This window comes from Ixodes scapularis, unplaced genomic scaffold (assembly GCF_016920785.2).
Source record: "Ixodes scapularis isolate PalLabHiFi unplaced genomic scaffold, ASM1692078v2 PGA_scaffold8__174_contigs__length_109621045, whole genome shotgun sequence".
NCBI lineage: Eukaryota > Metazoa > Arthropoda > Arachnida > Ixodida > Ixodidae > Ixodes > Ixodes scapularis.
In genome coordinates, this window is record NW_024609883.1 from 24,698,355 (window position 1) to 24,718,658 (window position 20,304).

General features: G+C 45.8%; 1 protein-coding gene across 1 annotated transcript in view; it reads left to right on the forward strand.

The window, feature by feature from the left end:
• LOC8031185 (elongator complex protein 3) overlaps positions 1 to 20,083 on the forward strand; it is a 31,068-nt gene extending 10,985 nt beyond the window's left edge. Inside the window, exons 9-16 of the mRNA XM_040213031.3 lie at positions 2,667 to 2,747; positions 4,403 to 4,529; positions 6,915 to 7,108; positions 7,762 to 7,918; positions 10,161 to 10,333; positions 11,342 to 11,396; positions 14,009 to 14,090; positions 19,965 to 20,083. Coding sequence (XP_040068965.1) covers positions 2,667 to 2,747; positions 4,403 to 4,529; positions 6,915 to 7,108; positions 7,762 to 7,918; positions 10,161 to 10,333; positions 11,342 to 11,396; positions 14,009 to 14,090; positions 19,965 to 20,059 — 964 coding nt within the window. The 3' untranslated portion in view covers positions 20,060 to 20,083. The remainder of the gene's footprint in view (positions 1 to 2,666; positions 2,748 to 4,402; positions 4,530 to 6,914; positions 7,109 to 7,761; positions 7,919 to 10,160; positions 10,334 to 11,341; positions 11,397 to 14,008; positions 14,091 to 19,964) is intronic.
• Positions 20,084 to 20,304: the final 221 nt, after the last annotated feature.

Sequence of the window (20,304 nt, forward strand, 5' to 3'; positions counted from 1 at the left end):
TATGTGTTATATAGTCATAGGAATATGCATAGCACATATTCAGCTAGTTATTTTGCTCTATTGCATTGTTTTTTTTATAAGTATAGCTCTATAAAAAGATTTACATTTTTTTTCCATATCTGTGCTTTTTGACAAATGTAGTTTTTTTTTTTTTAGCATAAAAGAATGTAAAAGCAGAGAAACCAACCAGCCAGGCATGTCTTCAGAAAATTCTATCCCAAAAAACCACCTAAGAGTAATTATCTATTGTGTAATAGAAAAACAATAATTTTCCTATAGTGAAATTTATGCCAAAAGGCGGAACAAAGAATAACGTGTTCAAAGTGCTCGAACCTCTACCTTTTCTTTATCATCGATGAACCAAAAATAATTTATTAAAAAATAACCATACAGCGTAAACAAATGAAACTTTCTGAGAAAACTCTCTAGATGTTTGTGGATGTAAACATAACTTATTGAAACATCAACTTTTTTTTTTGCAAAAAATCTGTTTTCTGAATAGTTTCCCTCCTTAAAGGGTAACTGCAAAGAAAAAAAGTGTATTTTTAAGCAGACCAATTGGGACAAGCATGTCACAAAACAATTTTTTTGCCAAAAACAAAATTTTTTTACAGCAATATTTATTGCGCGAGATTGATTTTAGTTTGCGGCTATTTCGTCCGTTTTAAATCGCGCGCCACAAAGTTTTTATTATAACATACGTCACGTAGTGCTGCTATACGTCACGGAGTGACGTATAACAGCCGCTGCGCGTGCGTCGAAAGAGCGGGAGTTTAAAATGTGAAGTTGTGACCCTGACTAGATTACGTCCTGTGGCGTAAATATTGCTAGAAAAAATTTGTTTTTTCGCGGAAGATTTGTTTTGTGACATGCTTGTCGCAATTGGGCTGTTTAAAAAAACACATTTTTTTTCTTTGCAGTTACCCTTTAAGGGAACCCTCAACTTCGAAGAGACTTTCTATGAAATCTGTATGAGTGACTCTAAAACATACTGTACCTTTATTTTGGAATCAACATCTCGAAATGGAAGAACATTTCAGAATCATACCCAACTCAAAATCTGTCTTACGACGTAAATATTGTGCCGGAAAGATTTTCTAGAAAAGTTTATTTTGTGACGTACATGTCCCATCCAAGCACAGTCGATTTGCAAAATGTAATCTGTAATCAGTTGTTACTTGTTGACATCACCGGCGTGACATCTTCGGCGTCACGTGAGACCGCGCAATGTGATGGCACCACGTGACCATTGCTTGCGACGTGGTCGTGTTACTGCTATCTGAATTTGCATGCTGTATCACACGACGCAACGTGCTAGCGTGTCGTGTCACGAGGTGCTTGTGTGGTGCAATCACGTCACATGGACCACGAGACGTGATGCAGCAGGAGTCTACGAGTCTCGGTATAAATGCGATCGCTCTGACATTAATTCTTCGAATGCCACGCTTGAGTCTACTCGGGCAGATTCCCGCGTGGCTTCTATTTGCTCTCTGGCCCTCCCAACTGGGCTGCCATTTTCTTTTTACCTGTAGTGGCACGTATGAGCGAGCAATCAAAACAATGTTCTACCTCATGGTGTCAATTTTTCATGGCACATAATTTTTTTGTTCGGGTGACTTCCGTTTTTGTACGCTCCCTCCCATGTTGTTACGGAATGGTTAGTTCCTATGTCATTCAACCTTCCACTTCATGCTGGACGCCAAGATCTAGAAATTACTAATAAACTTGATATTCCTCAACCGTGAAAGCGAGGAAGTTACTGGTCCATGTAAACAAAGGCCGAATAAGGCCTCTCGAAAGCGTGACCTCGGGGTGCGAGGTCGAGGTGCCATTGCAGAGTACCGTGTCTCAAAAAGTACAATATGAGAAATATGTCTTAGGTTGGAGGCGTGCGGGCACAAATTGACTTTTTTTCGCCATAAAACAGTGTGTCTCGTATAAATAAATATCCTTTGCGGAGCATCCCACACAGTTACTGAGACCAAAATTTGCATTCGGCATGCGGGAAAAAAAAAGCCTGGCATTGAAGGGGTTAACTTCTCTGTAAACTATTTTTTATACAAGAATTTTGTCATGGATGACCTTTACAGGCCGCTAGCTTTTTAGCTGCTGCACAGTAGATTTGGGCTGCAGAATAACGGTACTAAATGAGGCAAATTTTATTGTGAACCGGGTAGTCTGCAGCTTGTGAGAAGAGTCGTAGCTTTTCTGCTGTGACAGTGCAACAACATAATGATGATTCTTTGTGTGTGTCTCAAGCCTATTCGGGAATCTCATACCTGCTCTTTTGTGCTCTTGAAGACTGTTTGTGATTTATCTCTAGCGGCACAAAAGGAGAACTTGCAGAAATAGCTGACCCAAGCATTTGCCGCAGTAGTCGTAGAGGCATTCCTAAAAGTGTCGTTGCAGGGTTCAAGGAAGTCGGTGTGAGCTGTTGATGTCATCTCTAAAGGGAGTATGGTGAAACCATTTGCACCCTGCACATACGAGCCTGATTATCAGATCAGACTGCACGAACAATGTATCGGGTTGTGAGGGATTCAGATGTAATCATATGTGAATCCCTCATAACCAAATAACCTTGCCTTTTTGTCTAAGTGTTCCTTTTTTGTTGAGAGGAATCAGGAGAGATTGCAGTCGCCTGAGGTGTCCTTGCATTGTAACAGGGACATGCTCCTGTATGGCTGCACGCGTCTCGAGATCGGAGTCCAGAGCGTCCACGAAGACGTGGCGAGGGACACCAACAGGTGAGGCGCCTTTTTGCCCCTTGCGGCCCCGCCTGCTCCTCGAGGGAGCCACTAGGTTTCTTTTATTGCGCACGAGCAGTGTAGGCAGCAGCAGCAACAGGGCACTGCTTCTGGCCAAGAAGATGGGCGCAAACGAAGCGACAATTCAAAGTCGCTTCGTTTGAACTTTTGGTTAGTTTTAAGCAGGATTGCTCACATTTACACATTTGGAAAAACCAGGCCAAATCACTCCTGCAAAAAGACTACTCCACGTGCAGGAAAAACTTGATGCCATTGTGGTTTGTGCCAAAGGGCCCACTAAGGAAAATAATTACCATTGGGTATAATTAGGTCATTAATTACTTTTCAGTAATTAAAGTTTGATTTATTAATTTTACAGGTATGGTTTCAATGAGATACTTGATGCGAATCATAGAAAACTGCTAAATCCACCCACATTACAATAAGGCACGCGCAGCATTTCACGGCATTACGAAAAAATACTTAATTTGGACGCGTTAGTGGGTTTCGGTTTCTTATCGGAGCGCATCTCCGTGCCACCAATCCCACTACCCGTGACAAAAACGCACAACGTATGTGCGCCACCACGCATTGCACGTAGAAGAGGCTAGACAAGAAAGCCTCCGGACTGCCAGATGAGGTTTGCCTTTTTGATGTCGGTGCCGTTGTGAAGACGCACCTTTACGTGCGATGCGTGGCGGCACACGCATCGCACTTTGTTGCGCTTTGGCCATAGGGGACGAGATTGCTAGCACGGACATGTGCTTCAATAAAAACCCGAAACCTAGAAACGCGTCCAAAATGAGCCAGATTTTGGAACTCCGTAAAATACTGCACGTGCCTTATATCGTTATAATATGGGTGAATTTAATAGTTTTGAATGATTCACATCAAGTTTCTAATTGAAACTGTACCTTTAGATTTAATAGTTAAAAGCTTAATTGCTAAAAGTAATTAATTATCCAATTGTATGCACGCTAATAATTTTCTTTAATGGGTCTTTTGGCACAGAATTGACTCACGAGAGGTTTTGATGAGAATCAGCAAGTCTCTGACTGGAATGTACTATGTTTATTATCACTAATAGTTAATCACTAGTTATTATCACTAATATTTAAACAGTTAATTGGGAAGTTTTAGGTAATTATTTTGCCAATTAGTATGGTTCTTAAATTTTCTACGTCCACCGTGGCTGGCAGTTTTTTCTGAAACGATTTTTTTCTCAGACACCCTATTTTAATGGACGTTTGAAAGCCTTCACAGAAACACCCGGTGTACAGACATCTGGACAGCGCGACTGTGGGACATAGGGTCAGGTGACATTGTGGCGCAAAGTCATAGTGTTGTCGTTAATAGATCTGCTAATGTTGGGTCAAGCCTCAGTTCAGCGAGGCGTCACACAACACCAGGACTTTGCACCGTGACGTCACGTGACCTCACGTGGTTGGACGCACATCACGTGGTCATGTGACCACTTGACCTATGGTGGCGTTCGTCTAAATTTAGCTGATAACAACACGGTGCAGCGCCACCGCACAAATCCCAACTTGGCTTTCATTAAAATGCGTCGCGCATTATAAAAGGCGTTTCTGGGAGGCTGTGAGGCCGGAGTTGAGGGGGCGTGAACCAGGAGTTGACCGGCCATGTGTGTGCAGGGGCCACACGGTGCGTGCGGTGTGCGAGTCCTTCCGGCTGGCCAAGGACGCAGGCTTCAAGGTGGTGGCACACATGATGCCCAACCTGCCCAACGTGGACTTCGAGCGGGATATCGACCAGTTCGTGGTGGGTCGGCACGTTGGCTCCATTTTCAGACACCCTCGAGAACTGGTGGTGGGGCGGAGCTGTAGGGCCACAAAACAAAGCTGAGAATACAAAGAATTACTCATTAGGGAAGTGCTCGAATGCCGACGTCATTAAGGCAGCTTTAAAGACTTCAAAGAAGAAAGAGAGCTTTGGGTAAAGACACCGCAGACGCCGAAAATGGTAAGTGTGCTTCGGGATACGACCGCGAAAAGGCTTACGCGGAAGTATGCGCATCTCGTATTGGTGATGGAGATGCAACAATCTGTAGAAAGGGGGTTTTAGTAACTTTTCACGCAAAGGGGAATTATGCTAGATTTCATGAAAGTAGTGCAAATGAGAAATTTTTACGAGGGATGCGAGGTTAGGCACGTTCAAATTCGATTTCGTAGATGCTTGCTACGTTGGCAGTGTTACGATAGCGTGTGTGAAGCAAATGGCCCTATTTTGAACTACTTTGACAGAAAATGTTAATATACGTCGATGGTAGGTCCCATATTAAAAGGCAGAGTCGCATCTCTTCCACGCGCCGCATTGTCTCCATTAGGGGCTGAATTAAACTGGCCGTTACGTACCTAAGTATCTCGAGAAACATTGTACCTAGGAACCAATGGGGTATTTTCTCGACGCGCCCCTTCCAGTTATCCATGAAACGTGATGACCAGTTTCCGCCATTTTACCCGTACGCAAGTGAGCGACCCTTTGTTAGCGTCGTGCTTTGTGCCAGAAAAATCGCCGCGAGTGGCTCTGTCGACGACAGAACTTGAGAAGCAGGATCGGGGATGTATTTAAGTCGCTCCAGGCTTACTTCGTTTTCCTTTGGAGTCGAACCGGCAGCATCTACCCACCTTGACTCCGAATGAAGACCACCGTGTTTAAAAATTGAGTATACCGGCCGACAATCTCTTAGGTCATCGGTGCAACGGTGGTTGTTGTAGAACCAGATTGGAGCATCTCAAGTGAACAACTTTTTATTAAAGGTACACACTGAAAGTTACATTACTATAAAGACAATTTCGAGCAGAAGACGCGTTAGCCGCGTCCTTCCTTTAGGAGGACCCAACACAAAGAGACTCGAGCCACACCCCAGCCACCCAGAGCTTCCTCCGTTTCTCCCTCTCCTGGTCATAAAGAACACCACACAGACCACGTAGACTAAACACTCTCCGAAAAACTCTTCGTCCCTGAATTGAGTTTCCAAACTCCGTCTCCCCCTCTCCCCAGCTCAAGTGATTTGTGGTATACGAGCCAGTTGACTGAGGTGGCGCGTGGAAGTCTATCCGCAACAGTGGTCGCATCACATTATTACAGTCATTGGTGTTACGCGACTCGAAGCGGGGTTTGAAGGCACAACATGGCCGAATCTCGGTGCAGACCCTGCATTACCGGAGATTGAACCGACGTTAATGACCCTAAAACTAGGATTCCATGTTTTTGGTAAATACCGGTAAACCCGAGCTGGGTTTTATTGAACTTGGGGAAAACTGAAATACCTCAAATTGTATTTATCTTAAAGTAAAAAAAAAAAGACCCGAGCTCTACTGGGAAAAAATCTTCATCCGCGAGGTTATTTTGTGTTGAGCTGGAACACAGGCCCTAGTGAATTGTCCGCGAGGCCTTCTTGCGGACCACATACAGTTTCCTTCCCTTATTGGCGAGGTTTTCCAAGTGACGAGTGTTGGGATCATGCTCATGTTGCCTGAAGGTTGGGGAATTGCTTGCTTGCGCACTATTTTCTTCAGCCCCTATAAACTCAGAGGTTTTTTTGTTTTTGATATCGAAATATTTCCATCAAGAAACACAGAATCTGTGGGAAAGAATAAGCCTAGATAGAGCCTCTTGAATTGGGAGCATAATAAGGCCCGAAAACATGGAACCCTACTTATAATGTATTCTGCGTGCAAGTACTTCGTCAGGAAGGACCAAAGCGGGCTGAAAGTTCTTCTCTTGGCCGATAGAAGCAGTTCGTGGCGTTCAATCTCAAACTTTCTTTTTAAAGAAGCAAGTTTCGTTCGTTGTGTCTGTTGCAAATATACTCAGCTTTGTCGAAGGAAAGCTCATGGGAATACAGGGGCTTTTCCCATTACGTTATGAAAACTCGGTAAACCTTTTCCGTTGGCAGACCTTTCTCATTAGAAGACCTTTCCCATTAGGTCTTTTTAATTAACCTAAGAATGCAGTAGACCTTTCCCATTAGTAAGCTTTTCGAATTAGCCTATAAGAACACGCTAGACCTTTCTCATTAATAGACCTTTCTTATACACGATCTTGCCCATTAGTAGGCCTTTCAAGTTTGCCTATGAGAGCACACTAGGCCTTTCCTTCAGAAACATGTTCTCATACAAGGGTTTCCTTTTACCTGTGCAGGAACTGTTTGAGAACCCGGCCTTCCGCATGGACGGCCTTAAGGTGTATCCTACCCTGGTAATCCGAGGGACCGGCCTGTACGAGCTGTGGAAGACCGGCCGCTACCGGAGCTACCCGCCGGGTTTCCTGGTGGACCTCATCGCCAAGATCCTCGCCCTGGTTCCGCCCTGGACGCGCATCTACAGGGTCCAGCGGTGGGCTGCTCCGACACTTTCGCGCTCACCCAGGGCCCTCACGATAACATTTCCATTCATTTGGGACAATATCGAGATATTGAAACACGACGCGGGTGCTTAGCAGTGCCGCGAGTTGGGGCTGCACTTTGGGGTAACAACACCCTGGCCATCTTGTCGCTTAATGTCGCCGTTGCCAGTTGTCCGAACCTTATCTGAAATGGTGGGAAGTGCTTTTCCGCGCTCCAGAAATGTCAGGACAGCAGGGCAGAACGATATTGCTCGAGCTTCCCGACGCCACGTCTGTACGGGCGGGAAGGGAGAGGGGAGGACGAGGGGGGATGCCGAAGCGCCGAGCTCCGACCGATATGACTGGTGGGTAGATGCCGAGCTAGCTGCCTTCGACTGTACTCGCTGTTGAAATGCGTTCGAACGTTGGAGTGCATTCGAAGAGCGAGTAGAGACAAAGGCAGCTTGCCTTTCATACACCCGCTAATAATTCCGGTCCGTGCCCCGGCGTTTCCGCAAGTTCTCGTTTCCCACCCGTGTAGCTCGGGAAGGTGCAAGTCGGAGGTACGCCGAACGAGGAAAGGGTGGCCTCCGGGAAACCAATTGTGGACGCGACGCCTCGCTTAGCGAGTGCAAACGGGAGCGTGACGGAGCCTCGTGCGCAGGGACATCCCCATGCCCCTGGTGACCTCTGGCGTGGAGCACGGGAACCTGCGGGAGCTGGCCCTGGCACGCATGCGGGACTTCGGCACAAGGTGTCGCGACGTGCGCACCCGCGAGGTCGGCATCCAGGAGATCCACCACCGGGTGCGGCCCAACCAGGTACGAAGGGTCGCCCTCCCACTCTCGCTTCGATTCATGCAAAGGGAACGTCGCCAAGTCACGAACCGCGTGTTTCGGGGTAGTGCCTCTTGTAGCGGCCGTCCACCAGGAAGCGTGCCAGGTCCTTCCAACTGCTGCGCCGTCGTAGAATGTATAAAAAAAGGCAAACGGAACGCAGTGAAACTTCACGAAGGAGTCTTTAAGTACGTAGTGCGTTGATCACGCTCGGGTCTTGTGACTCTAGGTTTCTGCCAACAAGTGCCGGAAGAGAAGAACGTGTTACTCCTATGCGTGGGGCAAAAAAGAAAAGCAAACTGCTCGGTTGATGCGCTACTCGCGGATAATTCCACGCAAGCTCGGATTTGCTGGTTTAGCTTTTGGGTGTTCGTCTCATGGAGGCAAGTTTTTCTTCCATGTGGCTCCATCTGTGAACAGCAGCCTTGAACAGGCAGTTTGTTTCTTTTTTTTTTCTTCCTATGCGTAGAAATAGCAGGTACTTTTTTTTTCCATTTATTTGCGAAAATTTACACTCGTGAAATTTGAGTACGATAAATACACCACCTGTGAAAAGTTTCAATGCACTCCATTCATTTCCTAATCTGATTAATTTTTTTGACAACTCCGTAATGCTAGTGAGTGCTCTCTGGACCCAGTAGAGCTTTGTGGTTGGCAGAAGTGGCTGTACCGACGTCTGGAAACTTTTATGCACGAAACGGTTTGTGAACAATCAACGATTTACAGCTGGCCGGAAGGTGAGTTGATATTTTGTAGGGTTTTTCGTATCGGGCGGCCCGTAATCTCGTTTATGAAAGGAGAATACCAGCCTTCATTTGCCCGCTCGTGATCGGGTTCTTCTGGCGTACGACAAAGCGGCAACAACTTTATTAATAAGGACAGAAGACGTTGACAACATGAAGTGCTACGTTTGACCGAAAATTTATTGAAATCTCATCTTTAGCACCAGGAATACCAGCAATGTTAGTCATAGTCCCTTGAGGACCGGTAGAGGGATAAATGATTCAAATTGTGATATAAGCAGAATCTTCTGTGTTTCTTAGCCCGACTTTATTAGCACTTTTAGACTTTTAGATGGATATTGATATCTTGCCTTCTAGCAACTTTAGACAATGCGAACTACTTTCTCGCTTTTTGAGGCTTTTAGACTTGTTTGACAGGTTAATGTGCATATTGTGCATTCTGCATCTAACTTTCCTCCTAAATTTAGTTGAAAAACTTTCCCACTAAATTTAGAGAGAAAGTTGTGTCACATATTTTCGTTACTGCTGCACCCCAAATGGCAGAAGTAGCCTATAAACGCGATCTGCATCGGCAGAAAAAGCTATTTATACAGCCTGTTGAATTGCTTAAATAATAGTCATAATCATAATCTTTATTTTCACTGTTCCAAGTGTTATCCTAGAGGGCAAGCGAGGTGAAACAGAGAGGCAGAAGCCCATACTTGAGTGCGGGTTTCCGCCAGTCTGCAGTCGGCAAGAGAGGTTCTCGAAGGCGGGGGCTAGAAGAAGGATGGTCCAAGACGTCCGGGAGAAAGTTGTCTAAGATATCACCAGGTTATGGTTGATGGTTGCTCAACCAGTCGACGTGGGAGTTAAAATTACCAGTGATCAGGACGTCGCGGTACGGTTTGAGCAGTGCACGGGTGAGGGAGCGTCAAGTAGCCCGTAAGCGGCGCCCCGCGTCGAGGGGAGCAGTAACTCGCAGCATATGAAGATGGAGGAAGATTGCCTCCAGGTCGGGATACTCAAAATCTGGCTGACCATCAGGCCGGTCGTCCTCTGCCTCCTCTATCTCTGCGATAATATAGTGTGTGCAGCGCCCAGAAACACAGGAGTTACATGGGAGTTCAAACTCTCTACTAGGTAGACATGTTGGAGCTTGGGCGGTTCTTTTATCAGTGCTTCCTTATTTGCAGTGTGGGGTAAAGTACATCTAAAAAGCACTTGCAGTAAAGTACATAGCTACTGTGACGTTTTGTTGCTCATGCTGCCGCCGTACGATCGATACAAATAGTAAAAAACCTGTGATTTTTAAACACGGTTTATTAGATGCAGATGCAATATTTTGTTGTAGTAATATTTAAAAATCAACATGTTCGTGGATTAATGAACATAACATTTTTTCCCCCTTTACCCCTCTGTGAACACTAGCATAGCTTTGGTGCACTATGGCGGCTTTTGCGGCCTGAAATGGCAGTGGTGGAGCTGATGCGGGTTGTTGACAGGTGGAGCTGATTCGACGGGACTACGTGGCCAATGGTGGCTGGGAGACGTTCCTTTCGTACGAGGACCCCGAGCAGGACATCCTGGTGGGGCTGCTGCGGCTGCGCAGGTGCTCCGAGGAGACCTTCCGGCCAGAGCTGAAGGGCGGGGCGTCGATGGTCCGGGAGCTCCACGTGTATCCTTCCTTCTCTAGAGGTCGCCTCTCTCGAGTGTCCGACGGGGGCTTTGGCAGTCTTGGGGTTTACTATGGGGCTACCTCAGTCGAATGGAAGGATTGGAGAATTCATTATGACCCAAAAACTGCCAAAAAGGAGTATTCTCTTCATTTTGGCAAAATGGACGCCTCACCATTTCATCCGATGCTTTTACGCTCGACGGTAATGACACTTGGCCACCTTGCTGCTTGAAATCATTGCTGCCGGGTGTCTCAAGTTTCACCCGAAAACTCGGGAAAACACTTTTTCGTTCCTTGCGAGCGTTAAAACAATCCGCAACAAAACAAAACAATATTGCCTGAGCTTCTTAGCACCATAGCTAAGTTTGCAAATTGTAATGGTCGCCAATCGCAGCCTCCCTGCACGAAGCACCAAAAGCCCTTGTCAGGGAGTGGGGTGCCGAAGGGTAGCTCAGTATTTTGCTGCTCTAGTCTGGTCCGGAGGCAAAGTATCTCATTCTTTGCGATTTCTTGCTCGGGTCAACTCATTCTTCTCCAATTTTACTTAAAAAATCCACCATCTAATCGCACCTTCGCGATAAGTTATGTCTACAACCGACTGGCGGAATACATACGGGGCTGCCACCGTGCCGTCGGGTCTACGTGTTTGCACACTTTTTACAATTGGACACTGGAAGTTGTAAAATTGTTACGTATCTACTTCATGAGGTTACACCGCACAAGTTAGAACACTTTCCGGCTTCTGTTGACAGTTAATGTGACTGGCCTCGCTTTATGTCAAGTAGCCATTGACTCGCTGTCTCTGCAGAGCAGATTGTACGAGGTAGAGTGCCACCTCTCTCCAGCCAGGCATGTAGCACTTCCTTCTTACTGCTTTGTCGCAGAAGCCGTTCACTCCTCGAGATAGTGCAACTGGTGTCCGTGGCTTCACTCCACTAGACCGAAAATATCTGAGCGTTTGTTTGTACATCGAATCTGAGTCTGCGAGTTGGCCTTGACTGCCTGCAGGTATGGAAGCGTGGTTCCGGTCAGTGTTCGTGACCCCACCAAGTTTCAACATCAGGTCTGTACCTTTACTGAGTTCTGTGTTTCTTCCTTTTTTCTCCTCGTCTCTTTGTACACGATTTTTCATTGCGTTCAGCCTTTATCAACTCTCAACTCGCCCAGCTTACCATCTTACTGCAGCAGACCCGTTTGTTTCTTACTGCGCAACGTAATTGCAGTCTACTAATATCTCCATGTGATACCACCCAAAGTGTGAATTAGCAAGGCAAAAAAACGGTCAAAAAGTTATTTGAATCAAATTAATTTTGTACAGGGTGTTAAAAGAAGAAAATGTGCACGGTTTCTCTCACAGCAAGAACAAACTACACATCACCGAACACTGATTCCTTGCCCAAATGTAGCGCTAGCAAAAACGAACCAAGTGTCAAAGTTTCAGAACTAACCGTTATCTTGTTCAAAAGTTACATGATTTTCTGAAATTTTGAAAGGGAAAATGATGGCCTATGGAGCTTCCGAATAAGCAGGAAACGAGCGAGCCGGCCGCGTCGCGGTGGTCGCCTATTGTTCGCTGCCATCAAGCAATAGCCGGCACAGAATCGTCGTGAAGCAATGGGGACGATTGACACAGTCGACGGTGTCCCCGTTGTGAATACGACGGTGTTTGAGGCGGTTACAAATCCGAAAGCTTCTTCTATGGTGTCAATATGACGAAGGGAAGACCCCTCCACGGAGGGGGAATCTGGTCACGTGTACGACATGAGGGAGGTCCGTTTGGACGGACAAGATGATGTCACGGCGTGCTGTACTCTGCAGACGAAATTGAGCCCGCCCGCAAAAAAATGTCGAGCTTTGCGTAAGGACATAAGAGAGTTTTCTTAGTTTGCGTTGAGTAGACTGCGCTAATGATGTACGTTTATTGCTTTCTGAAACAGCTTGACAAGAACTGCGCGATAGTTTTCACGCCATTTCGCGATTCCCAGCCTACTATTTTTTTTTTTGTAGGCTGATGGAAAGATAGACTGGGTTTTAGCTTGTGTGGGCGACTTCGTCCGCTTCTTGTTTCCGGTGAAGTGTTTGCTGCATATTTTCGAGTTTTCTGTAGGTCTCCATATTGTTCCATCATCGCTAAAAAAGTTAACTGTATTATTCGTCAGCAGCTTAAAGCAAAATGGGAAATGCAGGGCGGGAAACGTCACTTTCATTCATGCACAAGTCGCACCCAGGTCGCGTGGCGCTCCGCCTCGCACGACTTCGAAAAGAAGCCATAAAACTTTGTGCCGTGTACGTTCTTGTACGTACCTACTGTTGCAGCTGACCATGCAGCAGTTGTGGCTTTTTTGGTGCGGAGTAGCCATCTCGGAAACTAGAGCCCTGTCCCGCTACTGCAGCTACTACGCACAACCTATGCAGCGACTGCAGAAGCTTCCTGATGCAATCGACCTGTTTGCCACTAGGGGTGCCCTGGTCGGGGCTCGAATTACGTCCGCCCGGTTCCTAGGGCTTGAACGGCGCCAGTTACCGAAAAACCCTTATTTCCATTGTTAATTTCAGCAAATCAATTTATATAGCATTTGAAGTAGATAACGGCTAATTCTCTAATTGTGTCACCTGGTTTGGACCTCTGGTGCTATATTTGGGCAGACAATTGGTGTTCGGCGATGCATAGTTTACTTCTGCAGCGAAAGGAGCCGTAAACCATTTTGGGCACACGCGGTATTTTATACTTCTTTTATCAATTTCTAAATTTATGAGAAATAATAAGGCCAATCGCACCGTCATGAATGCTCGTTTAATATTGCCATATTTTCCGTTTCATAGTCTGCAGATAATATGCGTTTAAAAGTTAACATTTTAGGCGGTGCAGGCCACTAGAAGTGCGGACTATACAAGAATTTTGTAATTCTAGGTCATTCATTTTGACGATATGTGAGAGATTTTTGGAGTGACAAATGATAACGACGACTTCTGTGTGATCCAAACTTCTTTGTGCATAATAAAGCGGGCAGTTTCAAGGTGTGCTTTTGATGAGAATTTTTTACGTGCGGACGATGTGCAAGGGGTGGACTAAGCAACAGGCGTGAACTATCCAAGGAAGAACTTTTTTTCTCGAGCCAAAGTATGCCCCTGAAGAGTACAGACTGTGGTCCGGAAAATACGGTCTAATTGTTTTTTGCTTTGCCCTCGAGCATCTAGAACTTTTTTTTAAATTTGAAAATACCTATAATCTTTTCGAAGTCTCTCACGATAATAGAGATGTGTAGTGAAATGAACCTTACAAAATAAATTAGAAAGACAACATATACATACACATTATAGTCCGTATGCATTGTCTTTAAAGTCGGAGGCTCGTGTTGCAAGTATTGCTAAGGGATATAAAATGTGGCGATTAATTTTTCCTCAATGATGATAATTTTTTAGAAGAAAAAGTTTAAACTCTTTTTAACAGTGTTGATGTTTTGGAAGAAAATGATTAAATTCATATTATTGGTGTTTATTTTTCGGAGCAAAACTTTAAAGTCACCTTTATGGCGTTAATTTTCCAAAAGAAAAATGTAATCCGAGGTATTCACAAAATTGGTTGGACCCCAGAAAGTGGAAAAGTAAGATTAAGCGAGAGGTTATTAAGTGAAAAAAGTGTTTTAAGTGGCTCTTGTATGGTGTTGTTGCTAGGGCTTTGGAACGCTGCTGATGGAAGAGGCCGAGAGGATAGCCCTGACTGAGCATGGCTCCAGCAAGATCGCCGTCATCTCAGGTACTTGGCAGATACTTCATTCTCTGGGTACACTGCGAGAACGGCATAATGGACTTCTTCCAAAACCGACGCGCCCCATCGCGGCGAAATATCACGCAGTGCACTCTGGGAACTAGTTGGCCACTCAGTTTCGGTTTCGACTGAGCAGCTTCATCTCATGCTATCACGCCGCGACCGAACGCGCTGCTTGCGTTTTCGATTATCTAACTTTTCACGAACGTACAATACACTCATTCTCGAGCGATGCAAAATGAAGACCGGGGCACTTTCCTTGGTTCCCGGAACACCGGATATTGTGCGTGCGTATGCGAACGTAGTAAGACGTGGCTTAGTCACATCACCCCACGAGTGCAACTTTGAGCTCAATGTCAGTAATCCCGTCTAGTACCAGTGAACTACAACTAAAATTTGTTCGTTCGTCTGGAGCCTTACACGCATTTTGGTTGCCAAATGTCCGCTTCTCGTTACTTCATTGGGCGAAAAGCAAGCCGCATCCTCACAGGGTATCAAAGTTGAGGCCAGCGTTTCGACCTCACTACTGCGCAAAAGTTACTATGATGTCTTCCTCGTGTCATCATATATCTACAACTAGAATTTTATGCTGATAGAAGATTAACTTTTCGGAAACGCTGAAATCGGCTATAGTCAGTTACAGGTTAAGAAGGTAGCGGCAAATGCCCCTCAAAGGGAATCGGATATCCCTCCGCCACCTCCGCATCCAATAGCGTCCCAGCGTTTCCGTGACGTCGCGGCCAACGCGCGAGAAGGGTCTTGCCTTTCTGTACGTATTTGCTTTATCTTTCGACTTTGACTTAGCATTGTGGAAGCCACGAGAGGGAGATTAGAGTTCCCCCCACCGACGGAAACAAATACGACCTTCGGGGATTAGCTTACCCCCCGATGGATACAAAGGCTGCTTTCAGGGGCTCGGTTCCCTCTCTGATGAATACAAAGGTCGCATTCTTAAAAAGTGGGATCGGAGACAAGTGGGAATCTATTGAAGCGGTACAAGGAGCGTTTCCAGTGAACTCTTCTTTCGACTGCGGAGAGATTTGAAACGGGCGCATCACGCTTGTGGGAGGAGCTTCTCCTACCTTCTTGACTTGTAACCGACTATAGCTACGACGGAGGCCCTAACAAGCGTCCCCTACTCCTCGCTAAGCCTTTTTGGACGAGCTTTTACTGACGCCCGAGATCTGTGCCGGGAACAGTGTGTCTGAAATTATCTCGGCATACTCAGGCAGGAAGAAAGCAAACACATAACAAATATTATGGCCATTAGCAGCCGTCAAATGCGCTTTGAATTCGTTCGAGCACTTGTCTGAAGAATGTCGCACCGTGCGCTGGACGGGCATGCATGAACCCCAATGCGGTGCGCATAGGGGTTCATGCCCGTCTGACGCACTACCGGCAAACGGTGTGACATTCTTCACACAAGTGCTCGACTTTTGCGTTCTTAAAACGGCCTGTATGCGCGAATTTGCCTATATGATTGCAGGATAACTTTATGCGCATACGCGATGTTGAATATTAGTGGAATGCAAGTGGGTGGGGACTTCACTTCGTGCAGTGCTGCGGGCCAGTACAGATAAGAGATAAGTGTGTTCAAATTGAGCTTTTCAATGGCACCTCCGAGTTTTACCTTGCGTACTCAGGCACATTAAGAAAAACAGTAATTGCAAAAAGTAATATTTCGTCTATGGACGCACGAAGTAAACTTCCTGATCAACAACACTAATGTAAAGGCGCTAGCTCGATGTATGCATACTTATAGGTTGCTACAGCCTGTTGATTCGTACACAAGCAAGATCCCCGAGCACCCGAGCTTCGCAGCGTCGAGACTCCCAGCACTGGCTCGTCCACATACCTCGATTGGAACGCTAACAGAAAGGCTCAAGTACAAAAATACGACAAGCTATACGTCTCGGGATTGTGCTAAAGCTTCGAGGTATGACCATTTAGGTTAGTTTAGAGACCACAAATGACGCTCTCGGGACCAGAAAACAATCCCTTGTCGACGTGTCGATCGAAACCGAAACCATGCCACCCTCCTCCCTGGCCAACTAGTTCCCAGAGTGCAACGCGCGCCGTGTTGCATGCAGGGCTTTATGGAAGTAGTCTATTGTTGCGCACAGTCGAGCGCCTTTATGCCTTTTACCAAAAATCCGAGCAGTGCTTGCACTCGGAGGCAGATGTGTCTGAGGTGGTTTGGATCTTGGGCGGGGGGGGGGGGGGGGGGGGGGGGGAGGGGAGGGGGAGGGGGAGGGGGAGGGGGAGGGGAGGGGAGGGGAGGGGAGGGGAGGGGAGGGGAGGGGAGGGGGAGGGGAGGGGAGGAGAGGAGGAGGGAGGAGGGGAGGGGGCTCCTTTTTGGTGGAGTTGAGCTTCTTTATTTTCGGAACAACATTTGACGAAGTGCCTGATAAACAGAGACTCAGCAATCAAGTTTGTGCATCAAGTCTGTCAATGAGTTGTGATTTTGCTAGCCATGCATCCTTGTTGTCAGCAATTGGCTTTTCCCCTGATACTTTTTAAAAACATCTTCCCGTTTAATTTGAGATTCGTATGTTCAAATAAAGTGCTTACTACGTTTCTTTCAAGCTGATCTAAATTCTCGATGGTAGACTTACCAAGCTCAGCGTGAGGCTCGTAGTGTTTTGTAGCAGTGTCGGTGCTTCGTAGCAGCTTAATACTGCGATATCCCAAGTAACAGCCGTCACCCCTGTGAGGGAATGATTTACACGAGAAACAAGTCTATGTATAGGATGACAAAAGGTAATTCAAGAGGGTTTAAAGGAACATATCCTATCGACGAGAATGAGCATCACTTTGTGATGAGTGAGTTTAGTTTCCTGTAATTTATTTCACCCTTAAAGGCCCATTTATGGTATTACATAGGGAGGGGCAATGCATAGAATAATACTATAGTGACACAAAACAGAAACAAAATTTACAAAAATAAAAACAGTGAAAGTTAAATATTTTCTCAATTTAAAGGGGCTAGTAGAAGGTTATAACATTTTGCTGCATCAGTGCTGCTAATGATAGAGGATGGCAGCTGGAATGGTTCATTAAATGCATTAGTTTTACTGGAAATTTGTTTAACTGAACGGGAGTTATTTAGGCGGGATGATATTCTATCGGGGGGAGGGAGGGGAGGGTGAGAGGAGAGAGGAGGGCACTTCTTAGCCCTGGGCAATGGTAGTAAATTTTATGAAGAAGGCAAAGGCAAGATTGTGGAATATTCGTACGAGGATAAGATGAATAATTTTTTTGGGGCTTACTCGAGATGATTAATTAAGTAGACTCGACGAGAGCCCCAGTCGATGGAAGTGTATTCTAATTGAGGTCTTCCAACGGTTTTGAAGGCCATCTTCAAGACATAGGATGGGGTGTCTCGTAAATTACGTCCGATAAGTCAGAGTGTCTGGGAAGTCTCCGCAGCAACGGCTTCGATGTGGGGTTTCCACGAAAGGCGTTAGTCTTATGCCAGGGCTTTTATACACTGAAACACCTTCAATCACATTTTTGTCAATAGTATACGGAAAGGTTCGAGAAGACATTCTATGAGAGAGTTGGATTAATTTGCACCCATCGTTAATTTCTATTGGGATCACTTTGAATTTCAAGATTATTGGTTTCTGATGCGGTTATGTTATAAATGACGCAATCATCCGCGAATAGACATATTTTACCAAAAATGTCTTGCGGAAGATTGTTAATGAAGATAAGAAAAAGCCCAAGAGTGGAACCCTGCGGTACTCCCGAGGTGACGTTAGTTAGGTTTGATTTAAAATTGTTAACGACCGTGTATTCCACACTAGATGCGAGGAATGTACTAATCCAAGAAAATATGAAGCGATCCGATTGCAGGAACAATAGTTTAGAAAGAAGATATTGACGCAGACTGTTCCTCATCAGTTGGTCCAATGCCGTCCACACCACGATTGGCACGCATGAATCATACACTCCTCGAAACCACGGCCATCTACCGTGCAAACAAATGATGCTGGAGCGACGCGGGGATGCAAGTTCATTTCCAAAACGAGGTCAGCTAGCAATATTGAAAGAGCCCACTTTGGAGAAAAGGGTCACGCAGACATCCCATTTAGGTGGAAGTCCTTCGGTTCTGCAGGGTGGGCAAGCTTGACTCAGTCTGCGTTTGCGCTCATGCAGCTCGCGCAAACAACATCAAAGTGATGTTTGGCCTTTTTGTCTTTGCTGCCGTAACATTTGCACGTTGTATTTTCTTTGACCGATTTCCTTTCTGGGTTGTATTGATATACCTGAGAAGGCATTTGGTGTTTAATTACAGTAGACTCTCATTAATTCTAACTCCAGGAAGTCACAGATTTTGGTTTGAGTTATTAGAAGCTTGAATTATCAGAAATTTATCTAAACACTTATGATACCAGACAGCATTATGATTTGTTACATGGATAGCTACTCATAAAAAGCAGATTTTTGCCAGTTTCCTTTACATAGGCCTAATTATAAGCAAGTACAGGCATGAGACATTGGTGAAAGAACTGAACTTTGTCTTTGTGGACTTCCAGAACACCGGGTGCGGACTACAGTCCGTAAAACGCATTTAGTGTACATCGGGTATTGCGAGGATATGGGAATACAGTAGACTCATTAATTCAAACTCCAAGAAGCCACGAATCTGGTTTAAATTATCGCAAGTTGGAATAATCAGAAATTCATCTAAATATAATGCAAGATAAAATTATGATATGTCATATGAATGACTACACATACAAAGCTGGTATTTAGTGATTTCCTCTCCAAACGACGATTTCCAAACGATGGCGTGTGCGCATTGGAGGCCTATGCAGCCGTAAAGCGACGACCCCAAGTAGCATGGCGGCAGCACCACTCCTGGAACGCGCGCGCCTGCTCAATTTACTCGGTGAGATCAGGAAGACCTTGCGGAAAGCAGCTGGACTTGGAGCGAATAGACCACCCCAAGACGGAGCTTTGCTTCACTTTATGTGACCACATTGATGGCGGCTGCGACATTTAGTTGCTACCCTAACCGAATAGAGCTTTCCAAGAGTCTGTGTCCCGATGGCCGCTGTATTTTGAAGTTTAACTATCGGAGGACAGAAGTGAAGCGAGCGCTGTGTCGGCTGGGACCGAATGCCAACGTAGCGTGCCTTCTCTGCCCTCCTCTCGCGAAATTCATCGCTACGATCGAGGTCCATGCTTGTGACGTATTCTCGAACACACAATCAGGCGATTTAATGTTGACAGGCTGTAAGACACACAAACAAAAAAGGATAAAAGAAGGTTTCTTCAGCTCTTCTCCTACTGCTTAGAGGCTTGCATTATTCTCTCGCATTCGTTTGTAAAGGCTGTCAAGCACTTCCGTTGCTCTGATTGGCTCCAGGGGTTTTTGCTCTTTTCCAAGTTTGAAAGGCCAATGGACCATTTCAGAAAATCGCTGGTTTGGGAGGTTCTGATGTGAAAATATGCGAACGTGTTCGACCGACTGAGCTTTGGTGACCTAAATTGGGCTTCCCCAAAGTCTCTCTTGCTCCTGTTGTGGCTTATCTTTTTGCCGTTTGTTCTAACACGCTTCCTACGTCTCACTCCTAATCCACACATTGTTTCATCATCAAAATCCTCGAACCCCGTTTTGTGCCAGGTGGCACCAGTTATTTCTAAAATGGTGGATCATTTAGACTTTCTGACCAAACTGGAGTCGGGTGGGTATCAATTTGTTACATTAGTCGCGTTAGGAACGACTCAATCCTGGGCTAAGCAACCCTATGTGAATTTTGTATGTTGAAGATGCAGAGCCAACGTTCTGCGTAAAGAGTGGCCGACGGTGCTTTTTTAATCTTTTGCCATCGTATCCATTCTGCATTGCAGGTGTGGGCACACGGAACTACTACCGCAAGTTGGGCTACGAACTGGATGGGCCCTACATGTCCAAGCAGCTTCCCACGGACCTTGTGAAGGGATAATAAAGATGGGACGTAAACCCCTAAGGGTCGTTCTATGTCTCAGAAAAATGCTTAGGCATCCATCCACATTCTCTGCTAACGTTGGTATCCGGGGTGTGGATGCGGCAAAGCCACTGATTGTGACACGGCTAAGCGGCTTTCTCACATCCCAACAATGGCATTGGGCGCCATCAAAAACGGCACCGGTCTCGTCGGATTACAATCATTCTGGACGTAATCGGAGGTCTGCCGAGCAAGGCCGTGAA